Source organism: Eubalaena glacialis, chromosome 3, assembly GCF_028564815.1.
Source record: "Eubalaena glacialis isolate mEubGla1 chromosome 3, mEubGla1.1.hap2.+ XY, whole genome shotgun sequence".
Taxonomy (NCBI): Eukaryota; Metazoa; Chordata; class Mammalia; order Artiodactyla; family Balaenidae; genus Eubalaena; species Eubalaena glacialis.
Window position 1 is genome coordinate 156027533 of NC_083718.1, and position 21042 is coordinate 156048574.

Consider the following 21042-nt stretch of genomic DNA (forward strand, 5'->3'; position numbering starts at 1 on the left):
AGAACTATAATGATTGTTCTTATTCATTGTGAGTCTCAGTTCAGCTCTCACTGCCTCTGTGAATGTCTCCGACTCCCCACCTCACTCCTCTGGAAAGTTCATCACACCCTGCCCTGCACTTTGTACTTACTGTACTATTGCATGCTTCATGCTGTACTGGTTAAACGCCCTCACTGGACTAATTCGTTGAAGGGCAGAGATCTTGTCTGTTCGGAGCCTGCCACAGCCCCTGTCATGAAGAAGGAGCTCTGAGAATGTTTATGGAGAAGGAACACAGAGGAACTTTCTAGACGCAGTGAGGAGGGCTGCTCAGGGAGGGGTGAGTTCTCTGTTACTAGGGTAGCTACCTGTCAGGGATGCTGAAAGGGGTTGACTTCTGCTTTGCTGTGTATTAAAGCTGGGATTTGCTTCATAAAAGCACATAAAAAGCCGGGAGGCAGGTGCTAGAGGGTGACAGACCTCTCCAGCTGGGGTCAGTGGACGAGGCAGAGTCAGGTGTTGAGCTGGACATTAACTCATCCATTCAATTATTTTAACACACATTGTTAACTTTGGCAGTCCTGCACAGGGAGATGCTGAAGTAGACTTTGAAAAGTAGGTGGGATTTTCACAGCTGCTCCTGGGAGAGAAGCTTTGGTAGAGGCTACATTATGATCAAGACCTGACAGATCCACTTCTCCAAAGAGCAGTCTGAGGACTGAGCAGGGGGCTCTGAAGTATATGTTCAGCTGGGAGGGAGGAGGGATGGAGACCTGTGCTTGTTTCAGTGGTTTGAGACAGGGACAAGGTGAGAATGAATACAGTGGGTCCTAGAAGGTTGGAGCTGGGAGCAAGGAGCCTCTCAGCTCTGTTCAGGGATCCGGAACAGGAAGATGCAGGCTTGTGAGTACAGAAACAACTGACGGGCTGACAGAACCAGCAAAAAAGTGGATGCAGTATGGATCCTGGGCGCCCCTTGGTGGCCACACTGAATAACTACACCCGATACCTCCCAGGCACAGCCAGTGCCCAGCTGAGTACTTTACTTACCTCTGGACTGGGAAGACCCACTCACCCACCTAGGAGGACCACTTGTTGCACTGGTGTCTGGGGTTGTGTGTCTGTGTGCTTTTGTGTCTGTGTGCCTGTGCTGCCCAACTGTGTAGGCGTATACATGGACATGAGTGCATGCATGTGCATCTGTCTACGTGTCTGAGTATGTGCACTGGTGCCTGTAACTGGGCACATGTGTTCGAGTTGTACTTCCACGTATGTACTAGGTGCTAGTACCCAAGCACGCATTTGTGTGCGCTGGTACCAGGATGTGAATCTGTATATTTGTATGTATGTGTATCTGTTGTCCCCTTGCTTGTGTCTGAGTCCATGTGTATTAATGCAACTTTTGGGGCCTTGGCTTTCTTTTCTGTCACACATTGAAATAGTTAAGCTCCATAATCTTATTGTTTGTTTAAAGTTTGCTCTTGGATGCAGGCCTGTTCCAGAATAACTAGCAGATGCGAAAAGCATCCATTATGTATTTTTGCAATTAGCCGAAAACCCAGAAACTTTTTCATAACTAACAGACACAATTCTGTGGGTTGCTTATTGCTGGGAGCCGCCTCCTCTCTCCGGCTCGCCTGAGCCGGCCCCGGGCCCAGCCCCAACCAGGCCAAGCCAAGGAGGGTTTGCACACTGTCCCTAGTGAGATGGAAAAACCATTAAGAGTTCAGAATAGAACTCAAGGGACAGCCTACAGTGAGGAGGAGAAAGAGAAGAATAAAGAGGAGGGGTGAGAGGAGGAAAAGTGCAGCTTCCAAAATCTGAGAAGACTCTGTCACACTGGCTCATCCAGCCTAGCAGTTACCCAGCGTTCTGGTCTAGACCCAGCTAAACAGACCAGGACAAATCCACATTCTTTTACTTGTCTTTAAGGTTTGTCCATTGTATTTCTCCACCTTATCTTTGCATACTCCCATCTCCCATTGTTTGGAACATGGTCTCCCCTATGCCTCACGCATTCTCACTGCCATCCTTTTGCCAGTGCTGTTTCCCTCTCCTGGAATACGCTTCTCCTCTTCTCCAATGCAAACCAGGCACCTCCTGACCACCAACAGCATTACCATCAGCAAACTTCTTTGAGTACCTATCCCAGGCACCGGGGAGGGGACCCAGGAAGCAGAAAGAAAAGCGTAGGTAAACTTCTCAGTATTTGAGTTCTTATGTGAAGGCACAGACTCTCATCACGTTCCTCAGTCTCTCTTCCGTGCTACATCAATAGCCAATAAAAGGTATTAATAATAAAACCTATTAAGAATATACTCTGTGCCAAGTCAGTAAGAGAATAAAAATATACAACTAAGACCTCTTAGAAACTCCTTTCCCAAAGACTCCATTGATCAAGAACTACAATGCATATTTATTGAGTGACTACTATGTGCAGGTACTGGGAAACAGAGATGAACAAGACAGACAACATTTTTGCTTTCCTGGCACTTATAATCTAGCAGAGATCAACAGGAGGTAAACAAAGAAACTTCATAAATTATGCATATGTGCAACAGAGAAGATAAATGTGGGTAATGGGCTAGAGACAGAGGAAGTCTGGTGGGGTATTAGAGGTCACACTTCAAAACTGGGCTTAATTATAGGTAGGCATGGACTACTAGAAAGACAGGAGGCAGATGTGGTAAGGCCCAGAGGTCTGGGCTCCGGTTCCAGACACACAACTATCTAGCTGTAAAGATTGTGGGGCAACTGACTTGGGCTCCTTGGACCTCAGTTTAATCATCCATGAAACAGGTCGGTAAGAGAATCATCGCAGCCTACCTTGTTGGGAAAATAAAATGAGATCAGAGGTAAAAAAGTTTGCCAGCATTAAAAGCACTCTACAGAAACACAATACAGTTAAGAAACCAAAGGTTGTATACTGTTGTATTCCTCACAAACCTGCATCAAACATAGTTTGAAGGAACGGCCAACCAATTTTTTTGTAATGTCATCATTTTAGTGCTACTGTCATCTCCTGTAACTAACCCTCTGATCTCAGTCACAAGGGTTAGCATCTCTGAAATTTGGCTTGCTAATGTGACCAGTTAGCTCAATTAAGATGGCAGATCCTTGCATGAATGTGATTATAGACTGTAATAATGCCTCCTATATGTATCTATTATTTCAGCAACTGGCCATAATCTGTGTATTGTCATATAAAACAATGATTTAGCTGATGACTGTAAATTAAATAGCTCCTTTCCTAAGTCAAATACACAACCTAAACTCAGAAATATCCATGAAATTACTCAAACCACAGGATAAATAAAGATAGAGGGTGTTAAGGACATCACCTTAACACCTGAAACCCATCATATATGAAGTAGAACTGGGCTCAACCAGCTCTTGCTTCTCTATACAAATGATTTTATTCTCCCTACCCTCATCCCATCCCCTAAATTTCTGAATCTTCCATTAGTACACAGTACCAGCAGTAGCCTCAAGTCAGCAGTTACCTTCTTTCCCTAAATAGCACTTATCCAGACCTAAGTAAAGGCCCTAAATAGAGGAAGGAATACAGATACAGTCTCTGCTCAGTCACGTTTGATATTGGATATGACACAGACATTCTGACACAGAATCTGACACTAGGTGTTCTTTTTTTTTTTTTTTTTTTTTTAACTTTTTGGCCCACCACGCAGCATGTGGAATCTTAAGTTCCCAGACCTGGGATCGAACTTGTACCCCCTGCAGTGGAAGCGCGGATTCTTAACCGCTGGACCGCTGGGGAAGTTCCAACACCAGAGGGGTTTTGATGCCGCTGTTTTAACTTGGTCATTTTGATGTGGGAATACTGACTCAATCTAAAAGTTAGCCATGAAACTTTAGCATTTTTCCCCTTAAATAATGTAAATAATGTGTTCATCTTGACCACCATCCCAGTTGAGGATAGGATGACAGTTGTGCCTTTTGCACACATTACCTGATAAAAGAGGTTGGGACTTCCCTGGTGGTCCAGTGGTAAAGAATCTGCCTTACAATGCAGGGGACGCAGGTTTGATCTCTGGTCAGGGAACTAAGATCCCACATGCCACAGGGCAACTAAGCCCACGTGCCACAACTACTGAGCTCCCGCGCCTCAACTAGAGAGCCTGCGTGCCACAGACTACAGAGCCCACGCGCCCTGGAGCCTGCGCGCCACAACTAGGAGAAAACCCGCATGCCACATCTAGAGAGAAGCCCGCGCACTGCAATGAAGAGCCCATGCACCGCAACAAAAGATCCTGCATGCCTCAAATAAGATCCCGCGTGCCACGACTAAGACCTGATGCAGCCAAAACTAAATAATAGAATAAAAAAAAAAAAAAAAAACAGAGGTTTACATTTTGACAAAGCCACTTTGATGCAGCCTTGCAATGCTCATAGGTACTCTGGCCAAGTTCTGGCAGCTGCTTTGGAGCCACTTATGAAAATGCTTCTTTATAAAACTAATAAACAATCTAGGGTGAGCCACGTACAAGAGCTTTGTGCTTTTCAGTACTAACTGCTGGACCGATTCAACATCTTTCCCCTCTGGCTCAGGAAGCCCTTGGAGCCAGGTGGCTGTGAGACAGCCAGTTCCACCCACAGTCCTCAAAGGGCTGTAAGTATTTACCAACTAGCAGGGAAACTTATCCAATTCAGGAGTTTTCTTGGAAGTCCATCCTGAGTCCACTGTAGCAATTTTTTCCCCTTAATTTCATAGACGCTGCCACCGAAAGCATATTTCTTCCAGGGAACCTTCTAAAGGGAACTATATGTGTGTTCCCAAAGTTCACATACATGGCTTTTTAAAAATTTTACATTCTCTTTTTAAATGTGGTTACTCAACCAAATAAGAATACATCTGCTATTCTGTAGTAGTATGCTGCTTAACTGCTTGATTTCACTGTGTAGAAGACAGCTCTTAATATTTCTTAGGGTTATCTACCATTAGGGTTGGGATGTAGTAACCCACCTCTGCAGATGCTTTTCCTCTGGTTGGTTAGGGCATCAAAGACCAGTGCTAAGAAGTTGCATAAAGTTACTTCAAAATGTATCACAAAATAAAAAACAATTTTCTGTGGCTGCAAGAACCTCACCACCTAGAGAAATGCTGATTTATTACCCGTCTCACTAAACAGTACAAAATAATTAAGCCCGCTTCTCTTATGCCTGAGTCTTAGAAGGACGAAGTCATGAAAGAAAAGCCTCTTTGAAGAATGAATGGGATGGCAGAGATCCCATAGAAGTCTGAGCCCTGGTGATAGCCTGGAGCTGGTATGGCTGACATAGGGCATAGGGTGGTAGCCAGAAATTCAACTTAGTCCTTCAGCTCTCCCCAGAACAGGAAAGATGATGACCTGCAGAATTTAGCTAAAGTCCAGAATTAACATCACAATCAAAATAACCACACCCCTTCAAAGGAAAGCAGACTTGAATCCAAGAGAGTACTTACACTGAAGTCAGAGATGAAGAAATAAAGGGATAAGTGATTAGGACCATTTTTACCTTTTCCTTTGGTACACAATATATGAACTTCCTTTCATTTAAAAAAAAATGCTTAGAATTAAGGAGTACTTAATTAAGCTGAAGTATGCAGGAAGGCTAGGGAGAATTGCAATAAGCTATATAAAAATGACTGAAGTTAGCCAACAGAAGACATCTGAAGGTCTGTCCACGTCGGAGTGTTAGTTTTAGATAGAAAACTCTTGGAAGGCAGAGTATGTGTTTGTAGCACTGTGGCTTGTGCAATTAGTGTATGTTTGCAGATGAAGGACCAAACCTCCAGGGAAAAGATGCTGACCTTGTCTGGCCAAAACTGTCAGTCACTATTATCTCCAGGGACCACTGGAATGTCAGGCAACCACTTAAATTACACGGACAAAGCTACAAGGCCACAAAAAACCCCGCATCCTGATGCACATTGCCTGCTGCCAATTTCCCCCTCAAAGAGACAAGCAATTAATGCTGCAGGCCAGTAATGAATTGGGCTACTTGTGCCTCAATCTGGATTACTTCTTTAAGGAACAGGATAAAGTCATGCTTTCTGCTTAATTCAAGACGCATAAACATCATACACAGAGCGGAAAATTCTCTTGGATCCTGAACTCTGCTTTTGCCCTGTGAGGACCCACATGTTAAATATGATACTTCTTGATCTTCAGTATGCTTGAGAGAATAGAAATCTGAACCAGCAAACAGCAAAGCCTATAGCACAAAATTTATTGGGATTACTCACTAAATATTGATAATTCATACACATCCAACATCATTGAATAAAAATAATGTTAGTTAATTTTTTAAAAACAGCAAGCCTTCCATTGGGGTCTTTAAAGTCAAAAACTCATTGATGACTGTATCTTTAATAAATGAAATGACCAAAACTAGTGAAGTCAGATGTAACTCAATCAACTCCTAAACTCAATATTGCCAACATGTTTTTCTACTTAAAAAGCAAACAAAAAGGAAAGCCTTATAATTTAGCAATTACTATGTTTCTGGGTTTTTGCTCTCAAATGCCACAGAAAGATATTTGATGAAAGGAAGCAAAGCACCTAGTCTCAGCAGTCTTCTTAAAAACCTTAAGTTTGCTTTCACAATATAAATATAAATATTTAGATCCCCATCCAATGGATTTCTTCACTTATGTGAGTAGGAATGTTCTCAAAATCGTAGTCTTTACTCTTGCTTCATACTACAGCTGTTTGATTGAACTACCACTACCAGTAAAATCCCTCAGTATTGGCTAGATTAAATCACTAGATAAGAATTCATTACAATCTCTTCCAAGAAACCAAGATAATCTTAACACAGATTTTAGTGGCTAATATGTTACAGTACTTATGGATACTTTGTTTTCTATGGCAAGTATGTTGAAAATTCATCACTAATAAGTGAATTTCATAACACACATAGAAATAAATAAATCTATTACAATATAAGAACATCCATAAATTGTCCTCACTATTCCCAGTGACTTTAAATATAAAATCTAATTATACAAAGTCAAAATTCCTTGCCCAATTTAACACTGTATACCAAACAGTATAAGTGCTGAAAATGAGAAAAATTTTAATAAATCTCACATTAAGAACCTTGGATACCACTTTGCATTAGTGATGGCAGAAAAAGATAAGGAGAAAACAAAATTTTCAGAGATTTTTAAAGGAAGAATGAATTTAAGAGAAAATTCCTTTGGACTCTACACCTTTTTAAGAATTCTGTACCTTTTAATACTTCAACATGATGCCAAGAAAAGAATTTACTGAATAAAAGTAGCCAGGAAGGGAATCAAACATTTGTAAGATAAATTTATTATTTTTCTGACCAAAGTGCAATTTTTAAATCTTCTTAAACAACTATGAAAAAAAGTATTCAAGAAAATAAAATACAAATGGGAAACTTAACCATTAGATTTCTTCTGCTTTGTACTAACCCTATGCTTAGTCTAGAAAACAAAAAAAACTTTGAAGTCTTACTAAAACACTAACCAAATCATTTTACCATAAATCTACTAAGTACATGCATTTCAAGGCTCCAATACTAGGAATTTTGTTAAGATCAGTTTAATCATTAATAACATTATATAATAGAGCAAAAGGAACACATGTCATTAGATGTGATCCTTGCCCCTTACCCTCAGATTTATGTCAGAATAAAGCTGACAATTCCACCAGGCTCTGAACCCCCAGTGCCCCCATCCCAACCCCTGGAAGCAAAGACTATGCCCTGCAAACAACTTTGTACAAATTGTAGTAAAACAAAGCTTAAGTTTTCTTACCTTTCTATAGGAAATGGTCAGCTATTTGATAAATACTAAAATACTTCTAGGAATTCATTTCATGAGTTTGTTTACCAAACACATTGTCCAAGAACTCACTACACAAAAAGTTCCTTAGAATTTGGTCCATAAATTCACTTAACAGGTTGGAAATTTAAAACCTGCAAGAGAAAGAAGATGTGGGGAATCCCTAATCCAAACATGTTGTAATTACTAAAGGGATATACACACATACTAAAAAGTTTTGCTCACAGAAGGCACAAATTATAAAAGGGATATTCTTTTTGAATAAAAATAAAGAACTAGCTAACACCCTTCTTTGTTTTGTGAGCACCATAGCTAAGATGAAGTTAGACTCGAATTCAGTCTACTCCTGTGACAAAAAAAAAAAAAGAAGATAAAAAATTTAATTTGTCTTACTACATACTTTCCAGCCATTAATTGAGATGTAATTATGAAAGATTAAAATTGCCTTAAAAAGGGGTTGTGATAGCAGCTATCAAAGCAATATTCAAGCATGATTTCAAGGATGCTTTCAGGTTTAGAGTTAGCCTTCTTTGTCAAAAATCTTCACAACTTCATCAAAAACCTGTAAAGGAAAAAGATAATAATAATAATTTAAAAGGCAAATATTGTTAAAACACCATATGGCTAAGTTCCTGTTAAAAGTCAATTTTACATGAATTTTCAAAATGGATTATTAAAAAAACACATTATAATTTCTTAGTTTCATCTATTTTACTTTTGACAGTAGTACAAAACCGTAAATAATTATGAATGTGTTGCTTCAATATAAAATTATGAACATGTTGCTTCAATTTTACTAGTGCTTTTAGGACAAAACAAACTTCTTGATAGGCTACCAATATTATAAAAAGTAAAAGTAAACGGAAGTGGCTTATCTTCCTAGTTCTGATTCTAAAACACTAAGTCTTCTGTATTACCTCACCTCTACAGGAAGGGACCATGGATAAAAAACCAAAAATTACCTCACCTCTACAGGAAGGGACCATAGATAAAAAACCAAAAATGACTATATGATAAAAAAAGGTCCAGGGGAAGATGATTCAGGGAATCAGGGAAAGACTGGGTGAATTTAAGAGACACGAGTAGTGGGTGGGCACTGAGAGTCCGCAAACCACAGTACAGAGACACAAGATTCATGAAGGAAGAGGCAAGCATTGAGTCGTGGAAGCCCTGTACCTCTGGAGCTACGTGCTCTGTGATGGAAGAGATGAAAGAAACCTGGGGCTCTTCAGCTAGATGATTTGCTATTCATGTTACAGATTTTTAAAAAATGATCATGGTCCAAATCACAGTTCTGAAAATGCCAATTTTCCAGTGCTTGAGAAAAGAGGTTTGGAATTAATACACCACCCACTTTTTACAAAGAACAAGTCTGAAATTGTAAAACCCATTTTAGACTCTATTCAAAAAGAAGTACACCTGAAACTAACACAATATTGTAAACTGATAAAATATACATACTTTAATTTAAAAAAAGAAGAAAAAGCCTAGCTTTTCATTCAGTCTCCAGTGTTTTGAAAAGCAAAATAATCTGTCATGGTATTTCTTTTTCTCCTGCATATTGCTCCCCTCCCTGCCCCAAATCACATTGTTACTTTACTATTAGGCAGGCTAGGGATACTCACTTCATCAACAGATTTAGAAGCATCTATTTTCTTAACTTTCCCCATTTCTTCATATAAGTCAATAATTGGCTTTGTTGACTGAAGATAGGTTTGAATTCTGCAACAGAAGCAAATATTGCAAAGTTCTAAGCATACTTCTCTCCCCTGTTATAGGACAGATCGGGGGACAATACAGAATAAAACCCAGTTGGCTCCCTCCCTTATCAGCTTTTTAGACAAGCCATTCTACATATTTAAGCATGACATTTTCTTTTTCTGGTCCAAAATGGGGCACGTGTTTTATCTGTTATTCAAGTTCCAAACTGAGACGTGGTGGCAATGTGTAAAAACTGCAAAGTACCTCTTTTCCAAGCTCTCTCTGTTGTCATCACTTCTACCACTACTCTTTCCCCTCTCAAGACATCGTTCAATACAGATCTAAAAAGAGAAATATATAAAAAGTTATTTTTAAAAAGATATGAATTTGCCAGTCTTTTAAACCTGAAAAGAGAAGAAAGTTCGGAGATTACCAACAAAACCCTGCATTAAACCCAATGTGTTTAATTCATTAATCAACATGCAAAGTTGAAACATGTGGTTCAATTTATATAAACTAGGTTAAATAAGTACAGAGCATAATAAGAATTCATTCATGACTCAGTTTTTCCTGTGTATTTTTTCTCAAACCGCAATAAAGAGATGATCTCTATGTGTATGGTTCCATCTATTATTAACTTATTAGGTATGAATTACGTGCGTCAAACTTTGTTCCATTTTTGCTTACTTTTTGATAATTCCATAAATATCCAAATATTTAAGAGTTAACATATTTGCATTTGAATAAAGTATCCCTTGTTAATCGTGAATAAACATTCCTCAGTTATAAAGCTGTGGTAACATTCTAAAATTAACTCTGAAGAATAAGTGAAAACATACTTTTGGGGGTTGGAAAAAGAAAGTTACATTTTAAAACAACTCAAAGGCTGCAGCAAGTCTCTTCACCACAGGCACATTTACAATTCAACCTAAGAATAGTCAACCTCCTTCAAGGCAGTACTGCTGATTCTTATTCTTTCAGGCCGTTGGCATTAATTTAATAAAGTTTATATTACAGCTGTCATACAGACTCAGGCCTTTTAATTAAATGATTCCGGGAAAAAAAAAAAAGATACCAAGAAATTCATTTAGTTATTCAAAAGTATGTCTGGGGATGTTATTAGAAGTACCAGAAAGAAAAAGACTGCTTTCCTGCTTTTTTTCATTTCATTCTTAGAAGACAAATCAGGCTATCATACATGTTTCTTTAAAGTGGAAAGTTTTCCCAACTTCCCAGAAATATGTGTTTCTTTTCCAGTAAACGACATCCTAAGGCAAGGTACTCTCTGATAATAGTGCCTACTCAAGAAGTAACAATGCAGCTTCATTACCTAACATGGTATGAGTCAATTCTTAACTCAAAACAAAACAAAAATTCTTGTTATTTTGAAAATAAAGCAGATTTTAGGCCCACAATATTGCTGATGACAAATAGCTTAAGACAGTGCTGTTCTGTGCATCCAACTTACCAATTCAAAAAATACTGCTGTCAATATAAAATGTAAATATAAGTGAAACAAATCACTTTCTTTTTCTCTAATAGTTGACCATCAGCTGTTTAAAGCCCATATAGGCAGATGAAGATTTTCATTACCTCATTATTACAGTCAAAAAACAAAACGAAAGATACATCAGCCTTCCCATCCATGGTCTTGTTCCAACCTTGAAGGTTGTCTTGATTTCTTGGAAACCCATCAATCAAGAATTTATTCTTCTGAGCATTGGCCGCCATTGTCTGATCCATTTCCTAATGAAAAGGGAAGATTTAAGTTCAACACTACATTAATGCAATTTCTTAAGCAGAGTGGTAGCTATATGGGTGTGTTTTATTATTATTCTTTAAATCATAAGCGTGGAGGGTGCATAGGAAAAAAAAGACTTAAAGGAAATAATGTTTGCCTCAAGCTGGTAGAGTTATGGTTATGTATCCCCCATTTTATACACATACACACATAATTTTTTTTTCTGTAGTTTTAAAATTTTCTATAGTTAAGCATATATTATTTTCACGAACTTATAAACAGCAAAAAGAGAAAAATAAGCATTAACCAGTATCTTTGCTCCAGTCAATAGAGACCCTTATCTTGCCTTCCCTTTCCTCTTCCCAAGTCATTTTGCTATGGTAGGAAGTATGCTGCTTCTATAGGTACTCAGATTCTCTGCAATAATTCAAGTCCAACTGCAAGAAGCTCTGGATATATAAAGAGATTGCTAGCATTAATTATTAGTGTAGGAGTCAATAGTCTCTTTTTTTTTTTTTTTAAACTGAAGCTAATTTAAACCTAAATGCCACTGGCCACCCCAAAACACAGGTAGCAAAGGAAACAATATATTCAGAAAGACAGCAAGAATTGCACATTTCACCATCCTCTTCCAAAGTCTGAATTTAGGTAGAATGTGGAAATATGTGAATGGGAGATGCAGATCTCGAACCTCCAAATCCTTACCACTATCAATCACCATGAGATAAGCACAGATGCATGCCTTCGACAAACTCCAGAGGAGCCTCTACTCTAAAGCAAACCGACATCCAGTTCCCTCAGTGCTCAAACTTTCCTGGTCCCTCAAGAAGAACAATGGCTGTCAGGACCCCTAATTCCTTTATCTGAGGGTTGGCTTTAACCCAGCATCTAGCTTCTCCAATATTCACAAAATTTCACAGAATGCTTTTGGACCCCTGCTATAGCATTTCTATCCCAATTATGGTAGTAGAAGATATCTGAAGGGGTACATCAATATTCTACTCACTCAACATACACTCATTCAAGGCCTACCATCAGGGAACATGAAGAGCAAGGTCATGGCCCCTGGCGGGCTCATAGTCCAGTGGGTAACAAATATGTGTAAGTAAATGTGCTAAGTTCTATACTGAGGTATGCAAGGATGCTGTGATAAAACGAAGAAGCAAGCACAAACTACCTGGGAAACTGCCAGGAAGAGCTCTACCAAAGAGGTGGCAGAGGAGCTGAATTCTGAATAATGAAATGGCAGGCAGACAGGGATCAAGGTACTCCAGATGGTGTCAACTGGATGTTAAAGGCTCAGAAATGAAGAAGCATAACAGCTTTGATGAATCTGAAATAAGCTGGTAAAGGTGAACCTTAGGATGCGTGTAGAGAGTGGAAGGAGAAATGACTAGAAAGTAGGTAGGGCCAAAATTAATGAAGAACTTGTTATATACCACACTAAGGATTTGGTTTTTATTCTGCAAGCAATACAGGACCACTGAGAAATTTTAAGTAGTAGAAGAACATGCTCCCAATCACCTTTAGAAAAAAAAAATCACTGACTGCACCACAAAGGATGAATTAGAAGGGGACAAAGATGGATTAAAGGCAAAAGACTAATGATAAGGCTCTAGTGATGGTCCAAATAAGAAAAAAAGAGGATCTTGGGACTTCCCTGGTGGCGCAGTGGTTAAGGATCCACCTGCCAATGCAGGGGACACGGGTTCGATCCCCGGTCCAGGAAGATTATAGTCATGCTCTCACATACCGCAGAGCAACTAAGCCCATGCGCCGCAACTACTGAGCCTGCGAGCCACAACTACTGAAGCCCGCATGCCTAGAGCCCGTGCTCCACAACAAGAGAAACCATTGCAATGGGAAGCCCACACACCACAATGAAGAGCAGCCCCAGCTCGCCGCAACTAGAGAAAGCCCGCACACAGCAACGAAGAGTCAACGCAGCCAAAAAATAAATAAATAAAAAATGAAAAATATATTTCAGTGATTGATTTCCCAACATAATGTCTGCATTCTTCCCAATATTAATAAAAAAAAAAAAAGAGGATCTGAACTAAGATGATAGTAGTAATAGAGGAGAAAAAAACTATTAATAAATAGAAGAGGATAAAGAGAAAGATAATTGAAAGGATCTGCTCACTGAGTGGATTTGGGAAAGTGAGGAAGAGGTGGAAAATATAGGATGGCTCCCAGATTTCTGGCATGGGCAGCTGGGTAGATGGTAGAACCATTAACCAGGATAGGAAATAAAGGGTGATCACATTTTAGATGATACAGTCAGACTCGGACATGTTGATTTTGAGATACTTGTGAGACATTCAGATGGATGCCTAATAGTTAGAAATATAGGTCTGGGGAATTCCTTGGCAGTCCAGTGGTTAGGACTCCGTGCTTTCACTGCTGATGGTGCAGGTTCGATCCTTGGTCAGGGAACCAAGATCCTCCAAGCTGCGGAGTGCAGCCAAAAAAAAAAAAAGAAATATAGGTCTGGAGTTCAGAAAAAAGAGATCTGTGCTAGAGTTATAGATTCTGGGATCATTAGCACAGTGAAAACCTTGGACATGGCTAACAACATCCAGCAAGAAATGTATAAAATAAGAGGAGAACCAAGGATGAAACCCCGAGAAGCATCATGGTTTAAGAAACTTGCAGAAGAAGAAGAGTTATCAAAGGAGACTTAAGAAATAGCAGTCACTGAAGGAGGAAGAGAATCAAGAGAAACGGTGTCACAGAGAACAAAGGAGGAACGAGTTTCAAAAAGACAGGAAGTTAAAGGCTACAAGAAAAATGACTGAAAATATCCCCTAGATTTGATAGAGATCACTGGTAACATCAGCAAGAATAGTTTCAATGAAGATGGAAATAGAGTCTTAGTGCAAAGAGCTGAAGAGTAGAAAATGCAAAAGTAAAAAATGTAGACTACTCTTTCACAATTAAGCATAAAAGTGGAGAAAGGGCATTAAATCCAGAGAATAAGGAGAGAGGATTTAGTTACTCTGAATGGAAGCAGGTTACTCCAATCTCTGAGACAAGAGGTAAGAATGTGTGTGAATGAGCCACTCTTCAAGTTTCTCTGGTTCCAACCAGAAGCTCATGTATCTCTTTTCCATTGGGCTTCAACTATTTCTTGCTGTTCCCACTCTTCCATTTCTCCTTCACGTTTCTTATATGTGAAAATATCTATTAATGACTATAATCTTGAGAATCTATAGTGGAGAGTTATCATGTAAATGCAAGGCATCTGTATTTAGATGGGACCTATTTTAGTTTGATAGCTGTTAGTCTCAGCATTTCACACTGAAGATGGTGATGCATGCACCAGAAAAGGAAACATCAAGACTGAGAGAATGGCAACAATGGGAGGGTCATGGGAGGGAGAGAGGGAGGGAAAGAAAGAGGGAGGGAGGGACAAAGTCTGGAAGAAAACAGAAAAGGGAAAGGAGGAAAAAGAAATAGAAATGGAAGGAGGATGGATTGTCTGCAGGCTGGGAAGGGTCAAGTGTACACATATGAATGTTCAGTTGTAGCTGATCCTAGACCAAGGTAGAGAATGTTTCCTACTGTCCAATTTCTTCCCAGGTGAAAGTGGAATTTCCAGTTCTGCCATTCTCAAACACCATGACCACCCTCCACAAGCAAGAAATTCAATACTCTGATTTTTTTCATTACTCAAAGGGAGGGCAGATTTAATTTCTCATTTCCTTGCTGGTTTTAACTGGTTGGCATTCACACTCCTTACCCTCCTCAACAAACTGATGGTTATCTCAACTGGCACAATCTTTCCATCTTTAATGTACTTTTCAATGAGTTCACCATACTGTGAATCTGGGTTCTTCCTTTCATCACGAAGAAGTTCTCCTGCAGAAAGGTGTGTGTAGCCATATTTCTGAAAGAAAAAACACATAGGAAAAAAATCAAAATACATTCAACCCAGTGTTAGGACTACTGTTTGTTTCCCTTCATGGTAACTTCTATATTCTAATTTTTCTATAATAAACAAGCTTTGCTTATAGAATAAATAAATAATAAAGAAAAATTGAAGAAATTTCATACAATCCAGTTTGCTTAAAAAATATCCTTAACCTACATAGCACATGGTAGCTATAATGTTCACAAATCATGCAATCGACCCGAAACTTATTTAACTATTCAAGGCATTAACAGCTCATCATATTCCTTCACAAACACAAAGTTTAAATGTTATTAATAATGTTCAAAGAAATGTCTAACAAAAATCTATATAATTCAAGGCAAAACCCCCAAAATCTTACCACAGTTGGCTGTACCCAACTTCTATAAGATCTTCCCTTCCTTAAACTCAACACATCTAAACTGAACTCATCAGCACTTACACAAACCCCATTCTTCTGTTTTGTTCCCTTTCTCAGTAAACAGTACAAGTCCTACCCCTCCATGAAATTAGCTTTCCTGACCACTCTGGAGAGTGGACACATAATCAAATAGTGTCTTAGAATATCACTGTCTCTCCGTCTAAACCAGTATCTTCTTTACCACTCTCAAAAGTCCATTTCCTACCTCTCTAGTTGTGACTAGAGAGGTCTCATCTGTAAAATGGGAATATAGATACCTATTTTATAATTCAGTGGTGATGATTAAATGAGATAATGTATTTATATAAAATGCCTACCAAAGAGCCTGACATGTAGTAGGAGATAAAAGCCATTACCTCCTTGCCATCATGAAGATACTTATCTTAAATAATCTGGAAGCATTTTTATATTATATATACACACCATTTTTATATTATTACATATATGCGTGTGTGTGCATGTGTGTGTATATATATGTATTCACTTTAAAGGTTGTTTTTTTTTTTAAAAATAAATTTATTTATTTATTTTTGGCTGTGTTGGGTCTTCATGGCTGTGCGTGGGCTTTCTCTAGTTGTGGCGAGTGGGGGCTACTCTTTGTTGCAGTGTGTGGGCTTCTCACTGCAGTGGCTTCTCTCTGTTGCAGAGCACAGGCCTTAGAGCGCACGGGCTTAAGTAGTTGTGGCACGCAGGCTCAGTAGTTGTGGCTCATGGGCTCTAGAGCACAGGCTCAGCAGTTGCGGCGCATGGGCTTAGTTGCTCCGCGGCATGTGGGGTCTTCCCGGATCAGGGCTCGAACTCGTGTCCCCTGCATTGGCAGGCGGATTCTTGACCACTGTGCCACCAGGGAAGTCCGGCTTTAAAGGTTTTGACAGAGAGACCAATCAAAGGACTTAAGTGAGATAACAGATATGAATACACTGTGAAAGGTCAGGAGTATAGTAGTATTACAATTGCGATGATCATTATTATTAAGGATTTACAAATGATGTATTAGGTCAGGGTATAGGGTAATAGTTGAACTAAGTCACATAAGATGCTATAGTGTTATTCTGCCATTTCCCCGTGGTTGGAATGAGAAAACAATATGGATCTAAGAGACAATTATGAATACTGAAAAGCTTCTTCCTCCACATGAACTAGCATGTTCCCTTTTATTAAATCAAAAGAACTATAAAATCTATTTTCATAATAATAATTTTCATAATAATAAAATAGATTATTTTTACTCTCAAATATCAGGATACTGAGATCTATATTCAATGTTCAATTAAAACAATCATCTCATCCCAAATTTTTACGATTCCCTAAATGGGTTTTTATCTCATTCATAGTAAGTGTACCATAAATATTTGACAACTTAAATTTTATCTTTAATTTCAATGTTAAGATTTGAGGCAGCCCACGCTCCCACCCCTCCTTCCAAAATAGAATGTTTCAATTGCACATTTTACAAAACTTAACTCTCTCAATTACTGAGGCTACAGTGAGTTTTCTCTCTCTCTCTTTTTTTTTTTTAGATTGCAGAAGCCATTCTTTACTCCTTTTCTATCTCTAAAAATTGCTGGCCAAACTTGTTCTTGTTTACTAAAGTAAGCCAACAATAAGGTAGTCAGCAAAGAAAAACAAACTAAATAGTTTATTTGCTGACTAAAATTGGATATAAAGTTTGAGGAGAATAAACAAAAACCACAGTATCACTCATGTCTCTCTTAGGCATACAGCTCCTTGCATTAAAAGAAATGATCAAAAGTGTATTTAGTTGTTGTAATCGGCTTTTAAAAACATTCCCATCATTTACAGAAAATGGAAATAAGTACAAAAGTACTTAATTATTTAAATTGTTATTTTAAAATTATTTTCACACCACACCATTTTTAAATGCTTACTTTTATCACCAAGTATAAACTTTTGAAAGACGGGTATGGATATGGAAAAGACTTTATAAAAAACAAGATGTGACCTACTTTCCCATTTACTATGTACAATTTTCAGAAAGCATTTTGCAACGGCTGTCCACAAAATTTTACAGCAGCTTCATTTTCCACTGCTTACTCTGGCTCCTGCTTGGAAGTCTATGCTTGCTGGATGCTCTCATCTGGTCTAGAGATTATAGCATATGGTAATATTGAATAAATGCAGAGACAAACAGTACTAAACAATGGCAAACGCTCAGTGAAACACCAACAATACAGATTGCTCTGTACAGATTGCCTTGGCTGTATGAACAACATATACATTTAGAAACCCAGCTAGTAATTTAGAAATTAGTACACACACTGTTTGTTTCCTGACATTGAAGAGCTCAAATTTCCAAGCTTACATTACATTACAATGGGTTTTGGCATATCACTTTTTTAAAAGAGAGACTAGTTGTAAATTGTAGAAGTGTACAAATGATATGTTTTTAAAAATTACACAGAAAACAACCTTATCTGCAAAGTCCAAGGAGATAAGGAATTTAAATAAATATAATCATGCCAAATCTATATGTCTATTTCTCATCCACATTCCATTTTTTAAAATTCTCTATTTACCAGTTACTTTTTTATACTATATTTTTAAGGATTTTGCTGAACCTTTCCTCTTACCACAGAGTTTCTACAACAAAAAAGCAACTATCACTTACACACTAGTTATTATGGTATTTAATAATAGCTAAACTTTAAAAAGCACGTTTTCAAAGCATTCTGCTGTCATGAAGTAGTCACTGATGCCAATTCTGAGGCAAGCAAGAATGGATATTTCCCAGGCTTAACCCAAACTTTTTCACGTTCTCTGAAATTTCCTAGCAATTAAAATCTAGTGGGTCACTAATTACAGTCTTACAACCAACATTTAAACCACAGCAAATTACAAACACTATAAACTATAATAACTACAATTACAAGCCACTATTCAGCTAAAAATAGTAGTTTTCTAGTGACAAATGTATAAATTCAATTCATTTAGAGTAACCGTCTAAATTTTTTTACTTTCATTTTCTCCTTTAAGAAGTTGAAAAACAACTCAATAACTTCTGTGAATTAGACACTAAGATTTGGAGGGAGGAAAAATGCACCATATTCTCAACAAGTACAGAACAGCACTCTGTTACTACAACTAAGCAAATGTTGACAATTTTACGGTATCAAATCTCAAATCATCTTGATAACTTCTCTCCCTTCTTAGCAATTCTCTTTCCTCCTTTCTAAATTTAGGTAATGTCGTTCTATGTGAATAAAAACAACAACAAAAAGAATCAAGACCAAAACAATAGCAAAAAAAAGAGTTCAAGGTACAAATGATGTGTAAATGGCGAGTCCTTGGGGGCAGAGGAGATCCACATGCCAGGCACCTCCTCCTGTGAGTATGGCAATTAGAAAGTGCCATTGGACTGCTACTGAGCCTTGAGCTACATAGAGGGAACACAGCAGAGATAGCAGATACAAATATATTTTTAAAGCAACTGAATTAAAACTATTGGTGTCCTTTAAATAGCTGACACATCTATGAAGCATCTAAGACTAAGTTACTTTGCATTCCCTGTAAGATTAGTGAACCTTAAAAATCTAATTCTGATTATGTACTGTCAACAATGCACCTTCAGCATAACACCTGGAAATGCTATCCGGAGCCATCCAGACTCACCAGTTTGGCACTGTTGCAAACAATAGCTTTAGAGCTTACCGCATCCCAGCAACACTTCATGTAAGGCTAGCATTTATTTCAAAAGGCATTTCCAACAGAACTTTTTCCGATTACTCTGAGATGTCTGATAAACACTTTCCAGTAACATTATCTGCCGGTCTTGGAGAGCTTACTTTTGACTGTAAGAACTGCTGTACAGTGCCCAGATGCTTAAAATTGGTGAACTGTTTAGGGTTCCTTCCAGTTTTACCCACAGAGTGTTAGAAAAAGGATTTTTCTTATAATCACCATTTTACAGAGGTTAGAAAGAAAGAAAGAAAGAAAGGAAGGGAGGGAGGGAAGGAGGGAGGAACGGGAGTGGACGGAGAGAGAGAAAGGGAAGGGGTAGGGAAAAGAGGAAGGAAGGAGGAAAGGAGGTATAGGAAGGAAAGAAGACAGTGGGAGAAAGGTTAAATATAATATCTGACTTAAATTGCTAGCTGATTTCCAATCTCATTTTTAGTCCGCCCTCATTGTATTTCCAAATGTGTACATCACGTTTGACCATGCCTATTTAATTACAAATCTACATATTAACTATAAACTATGAAAGTTATAAAACAAGCTAAATCTTTTCTTAGGCAAAATCTTTAGCAGACAGACTCCAAATTAACATGAAGCATATTTCTTCCTCTAATTAAAGAGTGATAGTTTAAAAGCTTATATCCTGCAAAGGAGAAAAGAGGAGGGATATAATCCATTCAACTGCAGACAATTACAGCACTATTTTATTTTCCTCAATGTTTTGCTCTTCATGTAAGAAAACCTTAATTCAGGCAATACATGGAACTTATTTTAAATCCATAAATATTTATTAAGTCTCTATAAAGTGCCAGGCAATGTGCTAATTTGGGGGAAATAAATAGGTTATATTCACAAAGGATGCAATAATGACTTACATATTTACAGTGACTTGAGCCCTACTATTAATTAATAAAGTCAATTTTTCATATTTGCATTAACTTTTCCTAAGGAATTCAGTCTTTACCAGCACTGTCTGCTTGGGGAAGAGGTGATTCTTCAGAGGCAATGTCAAGAAGGTAGAACAATAAATAAAACTTAAAGAAAGGGTGATTTAGGGGCTTCCCTGGTGGCACAGTGGTTGAGAATCTGCCTGCCAATGCAGGGGACACGGGTTCGAGCCCTGGTCTGGGAAGATCCCACATGCCGCGGAGCAACTGGGCCCGTGAGCCACAACTACTGAGCCTGCGCGTCTGGAGCCTGTGCCCCGCAACAAGAGAGGCCGCGACAGTGAAAGGCCCGCGCACCGCGATGAAGAGTGACCCCCGCTTGCCGCAACTAGAGAAAGCCCTCACACAGAAACGAAGACCCAACACAGCCAAAAATAAATAAATAAATAAGAAAAGAAAGGGTGATTTAGAAGCCATGAAATAGACTGTTTTCTCATTTGTGTAAGGCCTCAATAACCCTCTAACATTTTGCAGAAGACGTCTCAGAATATTGAGGATTTTGGCATCTGTTTTACATACCAAATGGCCCCTATAGCAACTATGAATTGGAATTTTCACACTCCAATTTCATTCCAGTTGGTCATTTCCAGTATTTTTACTTCTTTTAATTCATCTCAGCCATTCTGAATCAATCCACATTCCCTATAACAGAAAGGGATGGAAAATAGTCAAAGATGAAGATGAGGTCCAGAAGCCTCCAGGGATTCCAGGAGCTCACAGGCAATAATTTGAAAATTTCCAACATGAATGGATAGGCACAGAGGTCTTGTTAATCTTAAGAAACACTCATCTCATCTTGTTAATTAAATGATCAATTCTTATAGTCACTGC

The 21042-nt window shown here is 38.4% G+C and overlaps 1 protein-coding gene across 1 annotated transcript in view; it reads right to left on the reverse strand.

The window, feature by feature from the left end:
• Positions 1–7281: 7281 nt before the first annotated feature.
• Positions 7282–21042, reverse strand: part of CMPK1 (cytidine/uridine monophosphate kinase 1) — a 33460-nt gene continuing 19699 nt past the window's right edge. Inside the window, exons 2-6 of the mRNA XM_061186620.1 lie at positions 14980–15126; positions 11090–11242; positions 9761–9837; positions 9421–9517; positions 7282–8357 (exon numbers count right to left, since the gene is read on the reverse strand). Of these exons, the coding sequence (XP_061042603.1) occupies positions 8316–8357; positions 9421–9517; positions 9761–9837; positions 11090–11242; positions 14980–15126 (516 nt within the window). The 3' untranslated portion in view covers positions 7282–8315. The remainder of the gene's footprint in view (positions 8358–9420; positions 9518–9760; positions 9838–11089; positions 11243–14979; positions 15127–21042) is intronic.